Raw genomic sequence first — 20,177 nt, 5'->3', positions numbered from 1 at the left:
GAGAAAATTGCACAAACAGAAAATATGGACTGAAATATGCACTATGGAAAAATATGGTCGAAAATACAAGATATGGGAAGTCCATTTCATACATGACCACATGAGGAGGCTTTATATTGCATTGTATGGTCCGTATTGCCCATTGCTATTCACGTCAAATTTTTTGACAGCATGCATTTCAATTGCAACTATCATAGTGAATAGTGTGGTCAATTTCCCAAAATGTTTCCTTGTCCACCAGACGAGGAAGCCATTCATTGTCCATTGGCCTTTTTTGGGCCATGTGGAGGGCTAATTGGGTCATTTTGACCATTGAATAGATGTGTTGCTCTTTGGAATGATGTCATGTTTAATTTGGTGGCCTATCTCAACCATATTGCTTACCATGTATAGGACTCTTCTTCTTGTATATTTGGGACCTAATACAAGAATAAGGTGTGAAGTCTTGTTCGGCTGAAACTTGACACAAGTAGAAGATGACACAGACATTGTGTCCAGAGAGTTTGAGCTGCAACCAAGTTGCCAGTGGAAAATATACCCACTAGATAATGAATGGCGCCAAACATGGAAAAACCACTCTCTCTCAACTGTAATCTTACAAAGGACATGCTGTTTTTTCCTTGAACTCTCTTTGGACTATGTACTCAGGACTTAGGTTTTATTGAAGGATAGGTGATCACTAACTTGAGTTTATATATTCATCAAAAAAAAAAAAACTTGAGTTTATATGGGCTGAATCTAGGACTCCTTTGTGTTTTTGTTTTGGAAAGATAGCAGTACCAAAATCTTGCAGATGGCAAACAATTGATATGGTAGTTATTAAGAGTGAAGAAATTGAATGAACCATCCTGCTGACTCAAGAGATCTTGAGAGCAGAATTCACTGCAAATGGACTACATGCAGGGCGTATGACCAACTGTTCAACAAGTGCCATATGTCCTCTTTTTTTGGCTATTTGATCTGCTGGTTTTTTTTTTTTGAATTTTCATACTTTTGCAACTCTCTCTCAAAATAGTGGTTAAGACCATCCAAACCTGATTGGTTTTTTGTTGTTGCCATGTTGGTCCTAGTAATAGGTGCATGTCTCAGATACAGTATGATCTATCATTCACTGTTGTTCTGTTACAGGTATTCGACGTAATTAACAGATAAATAGCCTAGTGTTGCTGCTTTATTTGATAACTTTGTATTATATGCGCCTATTCTTGAATGCTGCTGCAAGTACAGATATGCTGTTGGTAGTCACTCTGGAAATAGAATCTATTCTTTGGTGTGAGTTTTTATCTATAGGCATCTCCTATGCACAGATTTGTGGGTCATTTGGTGAAGTGTGTTTTAAACTTTGTCAAGGTTTATATGTTTCTGTAAGGGGGAAAATGAAAAAGAAAAATTTATGTTTCTTTAAAGATGTATGAAACAGCCTGTACATTCTCCTGTGAGCTACAAATGGTAAAATTCTTTGACGATCTTTTGTCCAATTAATTTTGCAGATTCGAGGCTGTGGGCTTTTGGGAATACATTCTACACCTACTTTACTAGCCAAGGAAAAACTTTTTCTTGACCAGGGGTGGCAGGTATTCTTCTGGTAGCATCATTTCCCAGTATCTAAAGGAATATAGCTTTTCTGAAATGATGAAACTGAATGATCACAGGAGGACGACAGGATACAAGGAAAATACCTTCCTTGGTTCTGTGGTACAGGAAGATATTCTTAAGGGTCTATTTCGGAAATCTCCAAGATAGGGAATTAATACCAATAATTGATCAATAATAGCTATGAAAATTTTATTTCAATACTTACTTATGGACCTGTAGAAGATTCTGATAGATTGTTAATGATGAACAGCAGGAATTAAAAATTGCACTTGGGATCTCCTAGGTAGGACAATATATCTCCCTACATTCATTCTGAGTTTGAAAGGATGAAGAATGAGGAATGATTTTCACGTCATGCGGTCTTCAATGGCTAACATGAACCTTTGTGGTAATGTCTTTTTTGGGCATTTAAGAGTTGTCACCATAGATTTAAAATCAGACCCTTTTTTGTTTCAGTCTGGACATAGAACTGCCGAGGATTAAAACTGGATTCAAACCGTCTGGCTTTGGCAGTTTTCTACGAGCTGCATTAAACTGCCAGTTCGGTTTAATGGTTTATTCTTCTTTTTTCTTTCAGATTTTATAATTTTCTAAACCATTTTCTAGAAACCGATCAAAATCGGAGGGCTTTAATTGGAACTGGGGCCTTTACTGTTCAATGCCTGGTCCAGATTAAAAAACTATTGTTGTGACTACTGGCCTTTGAAGCTTGGGTTGGTACCATGTTTTGGTTTGCCTTGCATGCGTGTGGAGAATTTCTTTCTTTCCTTTTTCTGTTGCTCTTTTATTTTTTTTGTTTTTTTTGGGGGGGGGGGGGTTGGGGGGGGGTGTTTCTATGGTTGGTTTTTCTGCAGAGCCTTTGAATCTCATTCCTTTTTATTCTTCTTTCCTAATGTTTTTTTTCCTCTGTTTTTACATGTGGTGTTTCAGAAAGCTGTTGCTTGGGACATGCTGAGGGTTTATAGTAACTTTATTGATGCTCAAGAGAGACACAGGTAAACTTTTTATTCTTTTATACTGGTAGGTGTTGGTTAGCGCTTCCCTCCCCCCCTCTCTCTAGAACCAGTTGGCACAGGTGCTCTGGGAAAATTGGAGGCTTAGCCATTCAAGATGGCAAGGTGAGGAAGAAATGATAAACATAAGGAAAGCAAAAATACCCTGTTGAGATGAATGACTGTTGGCACATTATATAATAACATTTGATGTTCTATTCAACCTCATGTCGAACCTTTGGTGGTTTATTTAATGCTATCTCCTACCTCCTTGTGAAAGGAGTATCTAAATTGGAAAGATTTTCTTTCACATATTTTTCTCATTTGAATATTGGTGTTCCTAAATGGTAGTGTAAAGAATAAAAGAGGGAGAAGAAGAAGAAGAGAAATAGAAGAAAAGTGTTGCTGCAACTCTAGGAAGTCACAATTGTGTGTTGGGACTCCCTACTTCCATTCATTATTTAATAATCACTTATGGTTAAACAGGAAAAAAAATAATAAAAGAAATAACTTAATTCCCAAGGCATATCGGGATTAACGCTGACTAGTGTTGGCGCTAACCCCGATACCCTATTTTCATAACACTCTCCCTCAAACTGGAGCATAGATGTTAATCATGCCCAGCTTGTTGCAAATATAATCAATCCTACCACATACTATAGACTTCATAAACACATCTGCAAGTTGTTCTCTTGTGTAAACATGCTGTAGTTGTCACGGCGGCATGGCGGTCCAAGGCGGTGCAGGCATGTCTAAGCGCTTAGGTGGTAAAGCGGCCGCCTAAGCGGCGCCTAAGCGGTAAAGGCGGTCTAGTGTTAGTTTTTCCCCTCCCCCCACCCCCCCCCCAAACACTCAATACATGATGGCATGATGCACCTTATATCATTAAAAATTAAATTTAAGCCACCTCAAGTCATCAAAATGAAAAATAATACATGATACATTAAAATTCAGAATAATCAAACATCATAAATTAATTAAAAATCTAAAAGAAATAACACAAAGTAAAAAATGAATAATCAGCATTCTCTTATTTATTAATCAGTTAATCACTAATCAATAATCACCAAGTCCTAGATAAAAAACTAACTATTATCATCATTTCATAAAAGACATAGTTGCAGCAGGTGTTAGTACTACAGAGAAGAAGAAGAAGCAGCAGTTCAACAAAGCGAAAAAAAAAAAACAGAGAAGCAGCTGCAGCAGGAGGCGTTACAGACTACAGAGAAGAAGAAGCTGCAGTTAAACAAAGAAAAAAAATAAAACAAAACAGAGAAGAAGAAGCAGCAGTTATGCAAAGGAAAAAAAACAGAGAAGCTGCAGCAGCATCAGCATGCGTTACAAACTACAGAGAAGAACAAGAGCAGTTAACCAAGCATTCAAGCAAAAAAAAAAAACAGAGAAGCAGCAGCACGTTAGTGCGTTAAAGTGAAGAAGAAGCAGAGCAGCTATCCAAGCAAAAAAGAAAAAGAGAAGCAGCAGCATGCGTTACAAACTACAGAGAAGAAGAAGAGAAGTTAACCAAGCATTCAAGCAAAAAAAAAAAAAAAAAAAACCGAGAAGAAAAAGCAGAAGAAGCAAAGCAGCTATCCAAGCATTCCAAGCCAAAAAAGAAAAAGAGAAGCAGCAGCAAACGATAAAAAAAAAAAAAAAAAGAGTTGAAGAAGAAGAAGACGACTATGGAGTTGGAAGAAGCTTACCTTGCCGCAGATGGAAGAAGCTTTGCTGCCTTCGTCTAAGTCTAGTTGCCGGAATAGTGCCGGAATAGAGGAACTAGGAAGAAGCTTTGCCGCCTTCGTTTGCGCAGATTTCGCAGAGAGAAAAAACTGGTCGAGGACTTTCACTTTTTTTTAACTTTTTGAGAAGTTTTAGGTTTTTAACTTTTAGCTTTTTAGGGATTTCAGTTTTGTATGATCCCATGTAGCAGCATTACACGAAATACTTTTACATCAACAAATAAAAAGCAAAGAAACAGAATAAAGGAATAATGCATGAAAAAAAAAAACCACTCTCAAGAGAGGCGGCCGACTTGACCACATGGCGCACCAAGGCGTCGCTTTAACCACCTTGGCGACGCCTAGTTGGTCAAGGCGGACGCCTTTCGTGACTCTAATTAAGCGTACCATAGCTTAGCCCTTGGATTCCCGCTTGGACGCCTAGGCGACGCCTTGACAACTATGAGTGCGGAGAAATAAGTCTTTGTTGCAGCTTCTCTTGAACAAAATGGCAATCGACCTCAATGCTTCGTTCTTTCATGGAACATTGGATTTGATGCAATGTGGACAACAACTTGGTTATTGCACCACAACTGCATAAGAGACGCATCTACAAATCCAAGTTTGGCCAACAATTGCTTCACCCATATCAGCTCACATGTTACATGTTCCATAGCTTGATACTTTGACTCTGTACTGGATCTAGCCACAACGGTCTGTTTCTTGCTCTTCCACGACACAAGATTCCCGCCAACAAAAGTGCAATAACCAGTAGTTGACCTTCTATCAATGGGAGACCCAGCCCAATCGGCATCTGAAAAACCCTCAATAAGCCCATGGCCATGATCAAAATACAATAGACCACGACCTGGAGCCTTCTTAAGATACCGCAAGATACGAATAACAACATCCCAATAAAATGTCCTAGGACAGGACAGAAACTGACTCACAACACTGACCGGGAAGGCAATTTGAGGTCGTGTGACGGTCAAATAATTTAATTTTCCAACAAGCCTTCGATACTTCTCAGGGTCATCTAGAATATCACCATTATCAGTTATAAGCTTCACATTGGGGTCCATGGGAGTATCCTGAGGTTTGGACCCTAACATTTTTTGTCTCTGTAAGCAAATCTAGAACATACTTTCTATGGGAAAGCGAAATACCTTTTCTAGACTGGGCCACTTCAACACCCAAAAAATATTTTAACCTTCCCAAATCCTTTGTTTGAAATTTTTGTTGTAGGTGAATCTTCAAGTGCTTAATACCCTCAACATCATCTCCGGTAATCACAATATCCTCTACATATACAATTAGGAATATCCTCCCTACACTGGACAGTCGTAATAGTCCAAACTCAAGAAAAACAAAACCATGCCCTAGGAGACTGCTTCGAACCATATAAAGATTTATTGAGCTTGCACACCAAACCAGACTCCCTTTGAGCAACAAAACCAGGTGGTTGCTCTATATAGACTTCCTCATGGAGATCACCATGAAGGAAAGCATTTTTAATATCCAATTGGTACAACGACCAATGATGGGAAGCTGTAAGAGAAATAAAAAATGCGAACAGAGGCAAGTTTGGCAACACGGGAAAAATAAAAAAAGTATCCAAATAATCAACTCCATAAACCTGAGCATATCCCTTAGCCACCAACCGAGCCTTTAAACGGGGAAGTGAACCATCTGGGTTTACTTTAACAACGTACACCCACCGACAACCAATAGCAGACTTACCCACCGGTAAGGGCACAAGATCCCACGTGTGATTTCCTCTAAAGCCAACAATTCCTCTTCCATAGTTGTCCTCCAACCTGGACTAGACAATGCCTCTGTAATAGATTTAGGAATAAGATGACATGTAATAGTAGAAAGACATCAATGAAATGAGGAAGACAAACGAGAATAAAACACAAAATTGGACAAATGAAAAATGTCTATTCTTCCGTTCAACAACAATGTTTTCTTGTGGTGTGTCTGAAAAAGAAGACTGGTGAATCATACCGTGGTCAGTCATAAAAGAAGAAAAAGGAGTAGAGAAATATTCTTTGGCATTGTCACTGAATAAAATGATAATAGACATTAAATCGAGTCTGAATTTCAGTAACAAATACACAAAAAATGGAAAATAACTCAGAACGATGTTTCATTAAGTAAAGCCAAGTGGCTCTAGAATAGTCATCAACAAAAGTAACAACCTATCGGAATCCCAACTTAGATGCAATAGGACATGGACCCCATACATCTGAATGAACTAAAGCAAAAGGGTGCGCAAACCGTTTATTGACCTAAGGGGAATATCTCACATGGTGGAGCTTCCCAAACTGACACGACTCATATTCTAAACTAGAAAGAGAACTAAAATGAGAATCAAGTTTCTTAAAACTTTATAAAGACGGATGGCCCAAATGGCAATGAACTTGATGCGGAGACAAAACACTTGAGCATGCAATAGAAGAAGAGTCTCAGTAGATACACCATAGTTGTCAGATGCACCACGCGGCGACCTCTTGATTTCTTCACTCTCTTTCCTCTTGATTTCTTCTTCTGTCTTGTTTCTTCTTCATTTCTTCTTTCCCTCTTAATTTCTTTCGATTTCTTCTTGATTTCTTCTTCGATTTCTTCTTCTGTCTTCTTTCCCTCTTGATTTCTTTGATTTCTTCTTTCCTCTTGATTTCTTCTTGATTTCTGAATTTTCTTCTAAAACTTGAGAAACAATAGAGAAAAATAAAATATGGCTAGATACATCTATTAACACATTAAAAATAGAAAATAAAAATAAAACATTCGAATGCAACCTCACGACTTGATCCCTCCTTTTCACGTCCCCTACCAATCATCTTCTTCGTCGTAAGATCTTGAAACAGACACAAATCAGGGTAAAAGGTTACTGAATAATGCCTTGGTAAGTTTACTGATAGACAAGAGATAAAAGGAAAATTTAGGTAAATGAAGGATAATGACAAAGAAGAGTTGGAATGAACAGTTCAAGTGGTAGTAACCTTTGCTAAAGAACCATTGGCTAATGTAACACTGGAATTAGAAGTGTGAAAAGAAGAAAAGTTACTTGAAACTCTGGACATATGATCAGATGCACTTGAATCAATGTTCCAAGGACGAGAAGAAGAGGAGAAACATTCAATGGCATTACCCGTCTGGACAAAAGTAGCAGTGGAGGGTTGGGAAGGCTGAGAGATCTGAAACTGAGTAAACCTTGCATAATCTTCATTAGACATTTTCACCATCCTACCCTCAAACTGTGAAGACGGTGGAGCAGCAGGTTCAGTACTAGCAGCTGAATTGGAAAATTGTTGTTGAGGGTTTGCCATGAAGTTTCCAACAAAATTGTTGGATATGACCCGGTTGACCACAATGGTGACATGTCTTCACAGAACCAGAACTATCTGAGGAATCCTGTGTACCAGAATTGGGAATTTTACCAAAACCACTACCATTCCCATTACCATGAGTACCACCATTACTAGTTCCATTGCCATTCCCACGGTTAGGAGTATAAGTTGCAAGGGCTGACCTATCTAGTGTAGAATCATGAGAGTTTTCACAGGCTACCCGGAGAACCTATGTGAAAGTATCTGCAAGAGAAGCCACCTTATCACCACCATAAATACTGGAACGAGTATAGTCATATTCTAATATAGTCCTAGGTAGGAGCAATCCCACTAGAAACCAGGGTAATAGGGTCACACACAAAGGCTGGCCGATTGGGTTAGGGTTTAGTAATTTAGGGCAAAACTAGGGTTAGGGTTGGATATTGGGAAAAGGGGTTTATAGGGTATTAATGGGCAGGTCTAGGGGGTTATTATGGTATAAAAAAGTTAGGGTTTGGATGAGTTTTGAAATTCTGCAATTTTGGGCAGAATTGAATTTTAGGGTTTTGAGTTTGGGTTTTAATGGAGCAAGGAGATGAAGGGGTTAGGGTGGGAATTTGGGGCTGAAACTTAGATCGAGTATGGGAGGGGATGGGAGGGTGGTTCGATGGTAGTTTGGTGGTGATCAGAGGGCTGGAAGGGGGTTGCTTGAAATTCAAGCCATGGATTGAATGGGTAAATTGCAGATTTAATGGAGGTTAGGGTTTAATGGATGGAGGGGGGGGTTTGGATTAGGTCTAGTGACGGGAAAGGCTGGACAGATTTTGAAGGCTTGGGTTGGAGGATGAGAAGAAGAAGGTTTAAACAAAATTTAGATTCAAACTTACTGGATTTGAAGAGATCAAAGGCAGCAGCTTGAGAACTTGAAGTAATCTCACGATCTTCACGATGCAAGGAGTCGTAGGAGTCCACCTACCCTTTACCACCTTGAGATCCACAAGGATGTACACTCAGAGAGCAATCGGCTATGGGAGCAGCAAACTTAGAAGCAGAAAATTAATTATTTGAACTGTGGGGGAGCCTCCCACGAAATCTTTATTTATAATAAGATGGCCAAAGGCCTTACATCGAATCAGCTTAGGAGTTAGGAATAGGACCTAAATCTGATTCCTAAAACACTAGACATTGAATCCTAATACAAATCCGATCCAATCCTCCAAAAAAAATCGTGGAAGGATGGAGAAGTTTTAAAAAAACAACTTAAAACAATTAAAACAGGTAAAAGACTATTTTACCCTTAGTCACTTAATACACTTAAAATAAACTAAGTATGGGAGAGAAAAGCTCCAACGAAAATAAAGCAGCAACAAAACAGCAGCCTCTTCAAGGCTTCTTATTCTTCTTCCTAGTGCTTGGACCTTTATCATATTCCTTACCAAGACCATCCTAGAAACCCATAACCGTGAGTTGCTCCCACTGGTTCTGCATCTAAGATGCATAAGAACTAATAGGAAGTAGTGAATTCTACTCTTCATACATCCTCTTAAAATCAGCAAAGTATTGGGTCAAAGGACGACCCTTTTTATCAATCCGATAGAACTCCTGAGACAACTCATATATCCGAGAGAAATTGTTTTGTCCAGAATACAAAACATTCAAATACTCCCACAACTCCTTCACAGTGTCAATGTGCGTTACCAGGTCAACAATCTGATTCTCCATAGAGTTTAACATCTGTCCCAAAATCTGTGCATCGACAGTGTCCCACGACTCATCAGTAGCAGGTTTCGTATTTGTCAGATTACTCTGTTGATCACAGCCTATCAATACCAATCGAACAATTTTCTTCCATTGCTGAAAATTATAAGTTCCTTCTAATTTTTTCTCAATGATCCGATGAGAAGACGAAGACGCCATCTCAGTCGCAGTGTTCTTTGAATCAGCCATTAATCCAAAGAAAATCGATCCCAACTGAAGAAGAGATCCCACAGAACATTGATCCCAAAGAAAATCAATCTCAAAATGAAAAGGGATCCCACAGAAATTTGATCCCTTAAAAAAAGGGATATCTTAAAGAAAAGCAATCCCAACTGAAAAGGGATCCCACAAAATGATTCACGAAGAAACCACAACCACCAAAAATCGATACACTCGATTCTGAAAACTGCACTCAAAAGAGACCTGAACCGATGCAAAACCCTCAACCACCAAAAGAGAGACCTAGTTCTTTCGTTTGATCATGAACTGGTCTCTACAAGCAACCAAATAGCAGCATTGGGTGCTGCATCCCTTCAAACTAAAAACCTTGAGAAGTGCAAACCTGGATATTGATTCAATCAATAGTGATTGAGATCAAAGAAAAGAGATGAACAATAAATCTTCGTGAATGTGTAGCAGTAACTAAGGATCTTCTCTGATACCATTTAAAGAATAAAGAGGGAGCAGAAGAAGAAGAGAAAGAGAAGAAAAGTGTTGCTGCAACTCAAGGGAGTCACAACCGTGTATTGGGATTCCCTACTTCCATTCATTATATAATAACCACTTAAGGGCAAAACAGGAAAAATAAAATAAAAAAATATAACTTAACACCCAAGGCATATCAGGATTATCATTGACTAGTGCTGGCGCTAATCCCGGTACCCTATTTTCATAACAGTTAGCAATGCTAGTAGCTAGTAAAACTATATATCTATTTTATAGGTTCTCCACATGCTTGTTTGTGGACTGCAATTGATGGGTCATCTTATGGATTGGTAATGTAAAGCTAGGTTAAGGTTAACCCAGCCCCAATTAAACCCACAATAATTCACAGCAGTCAAATTATATTAACCCCAACAGCAGGGTACAAACCAAGCCCAAAATTCAGATTTAGGCTCCAGACAGAAACTCAGGTTTCAGTCAAGTAGTGGGACTGAAATCATTGTCGAGTGCAGGCCTAGGTATGCTCAGCAAACCCTCCAAGTAGGGGCTGATTTGAATGGTCAGAAACAGAACACCAAAATTATAAAGTATAGATCAGTGTGTAGAAACCAAACCAGTCAATAGAACAAAACCATACTCAGGTCGACTGGTGTTTGTATAGAGGAGATGCTATGCTGAAAGTTTCATTCAATTCTTATGGTGAGGTTGAGAGATATGGCAGCAACACCAAAATAGAAGGTTAAGAGTCATCTCAAAAACCAGCACTTTGTTTGGGCTTTAATGAGGATCGAGTGGAGGTCTTGATGGTGGAAGGCTCTGCTGCAATTATGGAACAATTCTGATGGACAGAGGTGGAGTTATGGGATGGGAATGAAATTAGAATATTTGGTGTTATGGAGCAATCCAGCCAAAAGAATGGTCTGCAACAGGGATCGAATGGAGGGGGTGATGGTGTTAAGTGATGCTCCAAAACTCAGCAGGTTTTGATGAAGGGGGATGGAGGTACTCAGCCTTGAAGTTGTAGCAGGAGCCAAGCCTCAGAATCAGCAGCAGCAACAGCTTTGTGTTAATCTAAGGGGAAGCAGCAGCAGTTGTTGCAGTCACAGATTAGTGACAGCAGTACTAAAGGGGATCAAGCAGGGAAAGAAAAGAGGAGAAGGGAGAAGATAGAAGAACGGGGTAGGGGGAATGGCTCTCTCAGCCTGGGTCTCTCACCCACAGCTATCCCAGCTGTCGAAACAAGAAGGTTCTCCCATAATTCGATGGCAAGCTTGGCCATTGTGTTCCTTCATTACAATAAGAGGCCTATTAATAGCTTAGGCAAGCTTACAATAAAAATAGAAACTTCTAAAATAGAAACTAATCTAAAATAGAAAGTAAGGAAAATAGAAACTACTAAATCCTAACTAAAATAGAAGGTAACTAAAATTAAAAATTACTAGGCTTTATAGTTCAGCCACATGCGAGGAACAAAATTAGAAACTAATAAATATAGTAACTACTAAAGGCTGCAGTCATAAAATAGAAACTAAAGTGCACCAATCCTAGTTGACTGGTCAAAGGAGAATCTGTCAAAATCGTGGAGCATCTTTGGGCAGATTCTAGAAGCCCTGCTGGGCTGGCTCAAGCTGGTCCAGTTCTGGCCCAAAAATGACCTGGTTCGATGGGTCATTTGCTTCTTCCTCTGGCCAGAATCTACATCAATTGGATATGTAACTAGACTATAAAATGGGCCATTAACCAGTGCTGGTCCCTCTTATGCGGGGTCTTGGGAGAGGTGAGTTTTGGAGACAGTCCTAACCTTTGGCATTTTATGCGCAAAGTGGCTGCTCTCACGACTCGAACTGACCCTGGCAGCCCAAACCTTTTACCATTGCTCCATGCAATGGCCCCTGGATATATAACTGCGTATGACATCCATTATTGTCTTGTCCAAAAGTTTACCATCACAAATGTTGGTAAAGGTTTGGCAGATGTCCAAGACATAGAGCCAGGACTTGGATGTTAAAGGCTTATTGATGTATGTTGCATTCACGTGTGATATATGACACTACACATCAATTGGGTTGTCTGGATTGATGGATATGTGCACCATGTGGTCATCTTGTGTCTGTCTTATGGCAAAACTGAAACTATTTTTCCATCCGCATTCCCGCGTATAGTTGCCTTTCTCACACCTGCAGTTTCTTGTGCCTTGCCTCGGCTTTTGTGCCTTGCCTCGGCTTTTGTGCTTCTCTTTTTTCTTGATTAAACTGAATCGAATAATATTTATTTATGGAGAGACCTTCCCACTGATTTGGGGTTCTATTGCCATGCAACTATTAATTCTGCTTGCAAACAAAGCGGAGCATTAAAGCTTGTTGTGAGTCTTGCTTGATTAACCCAAAATAATAATTTTATTGCAAAGTTCATGGTAGAAAAGGCATTGGTCATTGTGGTTATAGGGTGGTCTTCAGTGTGCTGGAAACGTGTAAATAATCACTGGGTTGTCTTCTAGGGATGAAACTTGGGCTGGGCCAGCTCATGGTCCGATCAACCTGGTCCAACATAGGCCTGAAAAATTTAGGGCCAAGCCTGGCCGTAGCCCAATATAAGTTAAGGCTGGGCTGGGCTTACATCAACCCAACCTGATAGCCCTGCCAGGCCCGATGTACATATGAGTAATAATTTGATATTTTAAATCTTTCAATAAATTTTCTTCTTATTCCTCTCTACTCCATTGATCATGTTGAACTGTTGTATGACCAGTCAAAATTGGGCCTATTTCTTGTTACTCAAATTCTTCTACTAATTATATAATTCTATTTTTATTGATTATATTTTACTTGTAAAATGATTTTTAGAAGATGGGTAGGCTATTAAGTTCTTCCATTAATCTAAAGTGTCATGATTTCAATTCTTACATGTACTTGTTCTGATAACAAAAATACAATATGCATGTAAATAGTCTGAAGGTGGGCCAGCCTGAGCCCGGTGTGGGCCCAAAATGGTATAGATTATAGTGGCTGCTTTAGGGTGAGCCTTTTTTCTTAGCCTGAGCCCGGCCTGAGCTTGACATATATAAGTGTTGGCTGGGCCTGGCCTACGTTAGCCCGATTTGAGCCCAGCCCACTTCCATCCCTGCTACATTTCAAGGATTGCCTATCTAATTACCTTCAGATTGTAACTGAAACTGCATAATGGCATCACATGGTTTCTTTACACTGGCTGTTAGTGGCCAATAATATCTGGCATGGTCATATCTGTAGGAGTAAGATGGCATCGGAGAGATTGACTGTTTTAAAATGTTTCTGTTTTCTTCCTTGTTAGTTAAAACTGTGTCTTCTAACCAATTCATTGTTTCTTAAATTGTGTCCTTCACATTCTGTTCACACAGACATCCTGTTGGACACTTGATGAAGAGTACCATAACTGAAAAATGGTGGGGACGGTTGAAATCGAAAAATCAGAAGCTGCTGTCCCTGCTTAAGTTCTCTTACTGGCTGAAGTATCTTTAATATTCTTATTTTGTACATGTATTGAAGTGCTCGTGTTCTTCGAAGATTCGCAAAATAGAGCAGAGCACTTACCTACCAAAGGTTCAACAATTCTTCTCCAGCCATTATCTATCCTTCAACTTACCCAATTCATGGTGGTTCCCACTCTTCATCTTGATCAAACCTGCCGGTCAATTTAGTGTTTTTTAGAGATTGGATGGCTGTTGATAAACTGATCCAACTTTACAAAAGGTTCTAAAGTGTCTAGTCTGTCTTTAAGGAAGGAGATAATTCATCTTTTCCTGATTCCTCTGTTTGCTTTTTATCTCAGCATTTTCCTTAATGGATCTCCTTTCCTTGCAAAAGCATTTTAATTTTCAGAAATATTCTCAGATATCCTCATATATCTTCTTTGGATCAGGATTGAAAGGCTCGAGTTATTTGATGAGTTTGAAGAGTGGAACATGATGCAGGTAACTTTCTAGATCTTATTGTGCCCAAAAAGGGAATAAAACGGTCAAGAAGAGGGGTACTCCATGTATGAATTCGGCTCTCCCCCCACCGCAGGGGGAGCTGGAAGATCCAGCCCAGCCAAAACAGGGGTGTTTGAGTCATTTCACAGGCAGGCCCCATCCTATGAAATGACCAAACCCCCCTGTTTTGGCTGAGCTGGATCCTCCAGCTCCCACCATGGCTGGAGGAAAGCCAGGTCCCTCCATGTATTGCTATGCACACATGTGATGCACGTTCTTAACAAGCTTGACCAACCCAATCAGAAACCCCCTCCCTAAAAAAAATAAATAAATAAAAATATTACATTTTTTTATTTATAAATTGAATCATCCTAAATTCCAAATTATTTATTTTTTTTCATTTTCTTGACAAACCATGAATATATATATATATATAAAAGAAGGGCATATTCAATGCATGAGGCTCCTGCCACTATGGGGTCTGGGGAGGGTCATAGTGTACACAGTCTTACCTCTGGTTCGCAAAGAAATTGTATCCAGAGACTTAAACTCGTAACCACTTGATCACAATGGAGCAACCTACCCATTGCACCAAGATCCACCCTCCACAAACCATGAATATATAATAGATGGTTAGTGAATTTAGGTTCATATAGGTCTAGTGGTGGGGCTTTTTAGTGGGGACCACCAATATTTAATGATCATATTGATAAAGAACTGATAAGAATGTGCAATGCTTGCATGGAACTGATAAACATGTTGTCCTTGTCCCTACTACACCACCCCACCTCACCTTCATGACTTTCAATGGGGTTTAATCTAACATGCGCCAAATGGGGGCATGGGTCCATACAGTGAGAAGTTATTGAGATCCCATATGCATTCTTAGCTGCCCCTGCCAATGACTTTTGGCCGTTAAAAGACTTAGGTGTCTGGATCAGTATATCCTCTTGCCTCTTGTAGAAGCAGTAGAGTAGTGGAGCCCACATGTTTACTTTTTTCTTTTGTATGAGTTGTTCGTGCTTAGAGATTCAGATTATAAATACAGAATAGCATCCCAGTTTCTGATGAGGGGTCCCTTTTCTTTTTTTGGTTGTACAAAAACCACCACCGGTGTTTGCAGGAACATTACTGCGTGGCTTATGCAATCAACGATGCCATGGTATGTCCCCCACCACCACCTCTTCTGTGTAACACTATTTATTATGTAATGTTTCTTCTCACAGAGCCACCTACCTTATGCCACTTGGTATCTAACCGATCCTTTCTTCCTGACCTATAAATCCAGGGATTGGGATTGTTTCAGTGCGTTGGGTTTCCAACCGATGATCAACGAATGGTCAGTTCTTCGTCTGCCACTTCTCCGTAAAACAGAAGGAGCTAACTAACAAAGGTGGTCGGTCGTGTTGTGTTGTGTTGTGTTGTGTTGTATGGGTAATTTTCTGAGAAATCTGGGAAATAGAAGAGTCACGTGAGACTGACGCGTGTCGGTGGATAAGGGCTTTTTGTACTGTAGAAGGCCCCAGAAGGTGTGCTTTGTTTGTATATGTTTGCGTTTTTTGTGTTTTTAGGTTTTGGAGCCAACAGATGCTTTCTTTTTCTTTGCTAGCTGGTTGGCAAAATTGGAACAGGGACCAATCCACCGTTGGCCCCCCCCCCCCTCTGCGCCGCTGTTCGTGGGGCTGGGGGTTTGGGGATTTTGCCTTTTCGGTGATATTGTATCCTTTTATTTCCATTTCAGTTGGACCATAATGTCATTGGATTTGTTGATATGGATGGTTACTGTCATACCCTTTGTGAATTGTGGCTTGGGCAAAACTACCCCCAACAATTTGTTCACTTTATGTTCCATGAAATGAAAAATAGTATCTATGTTGATGCTTCTCTATATGCTCTCATTCGTCCTCGTTGGTGTAAGCACAATGATCTCTTATTCACAAAAAATCTTAAAGTTATAATGATAAAGAAAGAATTTCTTCACTTAATGGTTTGTGATGTTTGGATAAGATTTTTGAAATAATAGTGTGCTAGTGCTCTTCGTGCTTGTAGTGGCAACAGTATAGTGTTGTTATTGTTGGCAACAAGGATTTGGTAGTGGCGCATCAACATATGGTTGTGGAGACAATATTCAGTTGGTCAGTAGGGTGTATCCCCGACATAGGAGTGAGGGTTCGAGGCCGGCTGACCTCGAGGCGAATTTTTGGGTTTGCGTTTTTTGCTTCTTTCTTATTGGTCCGAAGGGTATTTTTTGGAATAATATATAAATTCTCATGGGAGGATTGGAAACGCATCTTTGGAGTCTTAGAGAAGAAGGAAATCGAGGAGAAATCGTCTTCTACCATTCCAGCGTGATTCAAGAGTATAGGCGAGAAGGAAGTCGACAGAAAACATTGGTTTGAATGTTGGCGATGGATTCGAGTGCTTGATTCGTTCCATTGACGATCTCATAGCAGTCGTTTGGAGTTGGGAATTTGCCTTTGAGAAGGTAAACGTGTTCACAAACCATTGCTTCTCAGTTCTAGGTTTACTTCTTTATTCTTGAATGTATTGGGTAGAACTTAGAGTGTAATCTGTTATGGGTTGGGTTTGTGATTGAATCTGTTAATTGGTTTGATTGATTGTAAGCCTGAGACCAATTTGTATTGGGATTGAGGTCCTTGTCCTCACTAAGGTGAGAGGTTGAAGCAGAGTAAGGGGTATCCTGGTCGTAGGGGCGGCTACTTGTATTGGAGTTGAGTATTGGGTATATACGAAACCCCGATGGGTATTGCTCCGTGGACGTAGCCTTCACATACTGTGAGGTGAACCACGTATATTGCGTCTCTTTGTGTACTGTTATTTGTTGGAGACTGATCCTTGTTTTGCAGAATGGGTTTACAGTCTTGGTAGAGTTGGCCACATTCTGGTGGTGTAAGGTGAGACTGTAAGCGACTGTATGGTTTGCAGAAAACGTCAAAATTAAGGGAACCGATTCACCCCCTTCTCATTTCCATCCGGTATTCACATAGTGAAAAGGATATCCCGGACTTTTGTCAATAGGGGATGAGAGTTGATGAGAATCATAATGGTGGGTGAAGAGAAATTGTGGGTGAAGTAAAAACTTTTTCCCTAGGTTTTATATGTTTGTTGGGGATAAGAGTGTCAAAACCTAGCCCGAACCATTAAGACCGATCGAAAAAACCTAGACTGAACCGAACCGATCCTTATTGGATTGGTTTTGGACTGGGGTATGACGGGACCGGTTGAAAACCGAACCGCATCAGATCGATCAATAACAAACCGAAAATCGGACCAAATGAAACCAATAAAAAATCATTGAGTATAACGTTCTGAATAATTGAATTGATTTCAATATTAGTGAGCAAATTTATTGTTGTAAGGGGAATTGTTACAAATCAATGAATATGAGGTTATGAAAATAGGGAAATTGATTTGTAACAATGCTTCTTCCATTGATCTCCTTATTAAGTGTGGGGCTAAAGAAATATTTAATGCAGTTGAAAAGAGAAAGGGAAGAAAATAGGCATAAATCGAACCCAACCTGTTTAAAAAATCCGGTGCCGAATCGAATCCAAATCGCTATCAACCCGTTATCATAAATCGAAACTGACACGAAACCGAAATCGAGCCAAAACCGAAAAGTCTTTATTGCTTCAGTTTTGGTTTCCCTAAAAGACATCGAAACCGAAAAAATCGGCTTGAACCCAGACCGAACCCGGATTGAACCAACCGATTGACACCCCTAGTAGGAGAGTAGGAAGTGGGATATTTACGAGAGTATGTCCCTTGGGATTGTTTATTTGGTCGTAAACTGTTTTGTGGGACGAGAATGGAATCTTCAAGTGAGAAGGGAGTGAGAGGAGAGAGGGATTACAGACAGACCCTGAAACGAAAATCATCTTGGAAGGTTCGAAAAGCCAGGCGAAGCTTTTGCGAACCCAATCTTCTCCCAACTATGCAATCTTCATCCCATGGTGTCGCTACCTTTTAGCTTCTTTTTTACTTAGAAACTGTTGTTCATGGTTTTGTCATTGTGTGGGAAGAGGTTAAATTGCTTACGTACATTTTTTGGATTGGTTTGTTCTCGTCTCCCCAATTTTCTTCTTGGTTTTTGGCCGATGGGTCACAGAAAGATGAGGGCCAGAGTTTTGCAGATTTAGTTTTTTGGCTCAAGAAAGCTGCGGTGGTTTACCAATCTTTGTTTCCCTACCGTTTGCAGATCTTCGTTTCCTTATTATTTGTCTATCTTTGTTTCCCCATCATATCTGTCTATCCTCGTTCCTGGCGTGGGAGAAGTTAAAGATTCTTTCTTGGCTCTGCATCCCTCAATTCTCTCTCCATTCAACCATTGTAAGTTTTTCTCATCTTACCCGCAAGTTCTTTCCAATTTTGTGGGACTTAAATCCAAAAGTCAGTGGGATGAGAAAAAGCATGGTATCCCAGAGAAAAAATATTCTCTACAACTCTTACTTTTCTCTCGCTACCCATCCAAACGATAGAAAGGATTTGGACACTCATCCTAAGGTCTAACCCATTGAATGGGTTGTTGGACGCTCAAGTACCCTTAAGGGATTGACAGGAAAAGAATCCAATTTCCTCATCTCATTGCAACAAAACAATTTAATTTTAGTTTTTTCAAGGAAAATCTGATATCTTTCTCACTCTTATATTCTTATCCTACCAAAATCCTTGTGAACAAATGGTGCCTTTTATGGACCTCGGTGTCAGAGATGGAAAAATAGACATGTTGGAGGGCAAATAAGAATTTGACCTTTCGGTCAATGCTATTGCCAGGTTAACTAACAATTTTGGTAGGCGCTGTTAGGTTGCGGGGAAAATAAGGGTCTGTACTATACTCTATAGAGGAGAATATAATAAGACTACTGTGGTAAATTCTCTATATTTGGTACAAGCTCTGGAAGATCTATTTCTGGAAAGAAGGCCCCATATGAAATCCCACGTTCTAAGAAGGAAACATTGTTTCCTAGTATAAATGAGGAAACACAATCAAGATATAAATGGTAAGTATATTTTTGTGTGCAAGAGTTGTCTATGGGGGTGCATTGATGCACGGGGATCAATGGGAGCACACACGGTGTCATCAACGTGGTAACCATTACCGCCTTTCATGGGGTGCCGGTGATCATTTCTCTCCCTCGGTGTCTAATTGTAGGGCACATATTCTCTTATAGAGAACGTTCTCCCATTTTTTTTTTTTTTTTTTTTTTTTTGACATTTGAGATGGAAGTGCATATTATTATAGAACTAAGGAGAACTGGGGTTCTACCGTAAAAAAAAAAAAAGAAAAAAAGAGAACTAGGGGATCAAAGGAAGTAGGGACTAGGGAGAGCGAAGGCGGGAGTCGATCCATTGGCTAGCCAGCAACGTCCATGACCATGCTAGAGTAAGGGAGTCAAATCCTAGCCCGAACCGTTAAGACCAACCGAAACTGACCGAACCGATCCGATCCTTATTGGATTGGTTTTGGACTAGGGTATGATAGGATCGGTTGAAAACCGGATCGACCGATAACAAACCAAAAATCGAACCGAATAAAACCGATAAAAAAATAATGAGTATAAGGTTATGAATAATTGAATTGATTTCAATATTATTGAGCAAATTTATGGTTGTAAGGGAAATTGTTATCAATGAGTATGAGATTATGAAAATAGGGAAATTGATTTGTAACAATGCTTGTTCCATTGATCTCCTTTGTAAGTGTGGGGCTAATGAAATATTTTATGTAGTTGTAAAGAGAAAGATAAGAAAATAGGCACAAATCGAATCCAACTTGTTTAAAAAAATCGGGTACCGAACCGAATCCAAACCACTATCAACCCATTATCATAAACCAAAATCGACACGAAACCAAGTCGCACCAAAACTGACATCGAGCCGAAATCAAAAAGTCCTTATTAGTTCGGTTTCGATTTCTCTTAAAGCCACAACAAAACTGAAAAAATCAGACCGAATCCGAACCGAACCGACCGATTGACACCCCTATGCTAGAGTAAGAAATAAGTGTGCGTCTTAGCCGCCTAGGTACATTGAATCTATTTCATAATTTAAAGAGAAAAGGATGATTATGATGCAAGGATGTCCAACATTTGATATCCTCTCTCCTCCACCTTTAGAAAAATCTCCCTTTTCCTCCAATGTTCAACCGTGT

The 20,177-nt window shown here is 39.7% G+C and overlaps 1 protein-coding gene across 2 annotated transcripts in view; it reads left to right on the top strand.

Moving 5' to 3' along the window:
• Positions 1-15,418, top strand: part of LOC122660394 (leucine carboxyl methyltransferase 1 homolog) — a 47,936-nt gene extending 32,518 nt beyond the window's left edge. Inside the window, exons 9-13 of one of the 2 annotated variants that reach the window (XM_043855692.1) lie at positions 1,491-1,574; positions 2,527-2,591; positions 13,954-14,005; positions 15,129-15,164; positions 15,297-15,418. In XM_043855692.1, coding sequence (XP_043711627.1) covers positions 1,491-1,574; positions 2,527-2,591; positions 13,954-14,005; positions 15,129-15,164; positions 15,297-15,374 — 315 coding nt within the window. In that variant the 3' untranslated portion in view covers positions 15,375-15,418. Of the gene's footprint in view, positions 1-1,490; positions 1,575-2,526; positions 2,592-13,953; positions 14,006-15,128; positions 15,168-15,296 lie in introns of both variants that reach the window. The other variant, XM_043855700.1, reaches the window with a different exon arrangement.
• Positions 15,419-20,177: the final 4,759 nt, after the last annotated feature.

The sequence above is a fragment of the Telopea speciosissima genome, chromosome 1 (assembly GCF_018873765.1).
Source record: "Telopea speciosissima isolate NSW1024214 ecotype Mountain lineage chromosome 1, Tspe_v1, whole genome shotgun sequence".
NCBI classification, from domain to species: Eukaryota; Viridiplantae; Streptophyta; class Magnoliopsida; order Proteales; family Proteaceae; genus Telopea; species Telopea speciosissima.
Note: the sequence above shows the minus strand (reverse complement) of the source record. Positions and strands in the feature narration are given on the sequence as shown.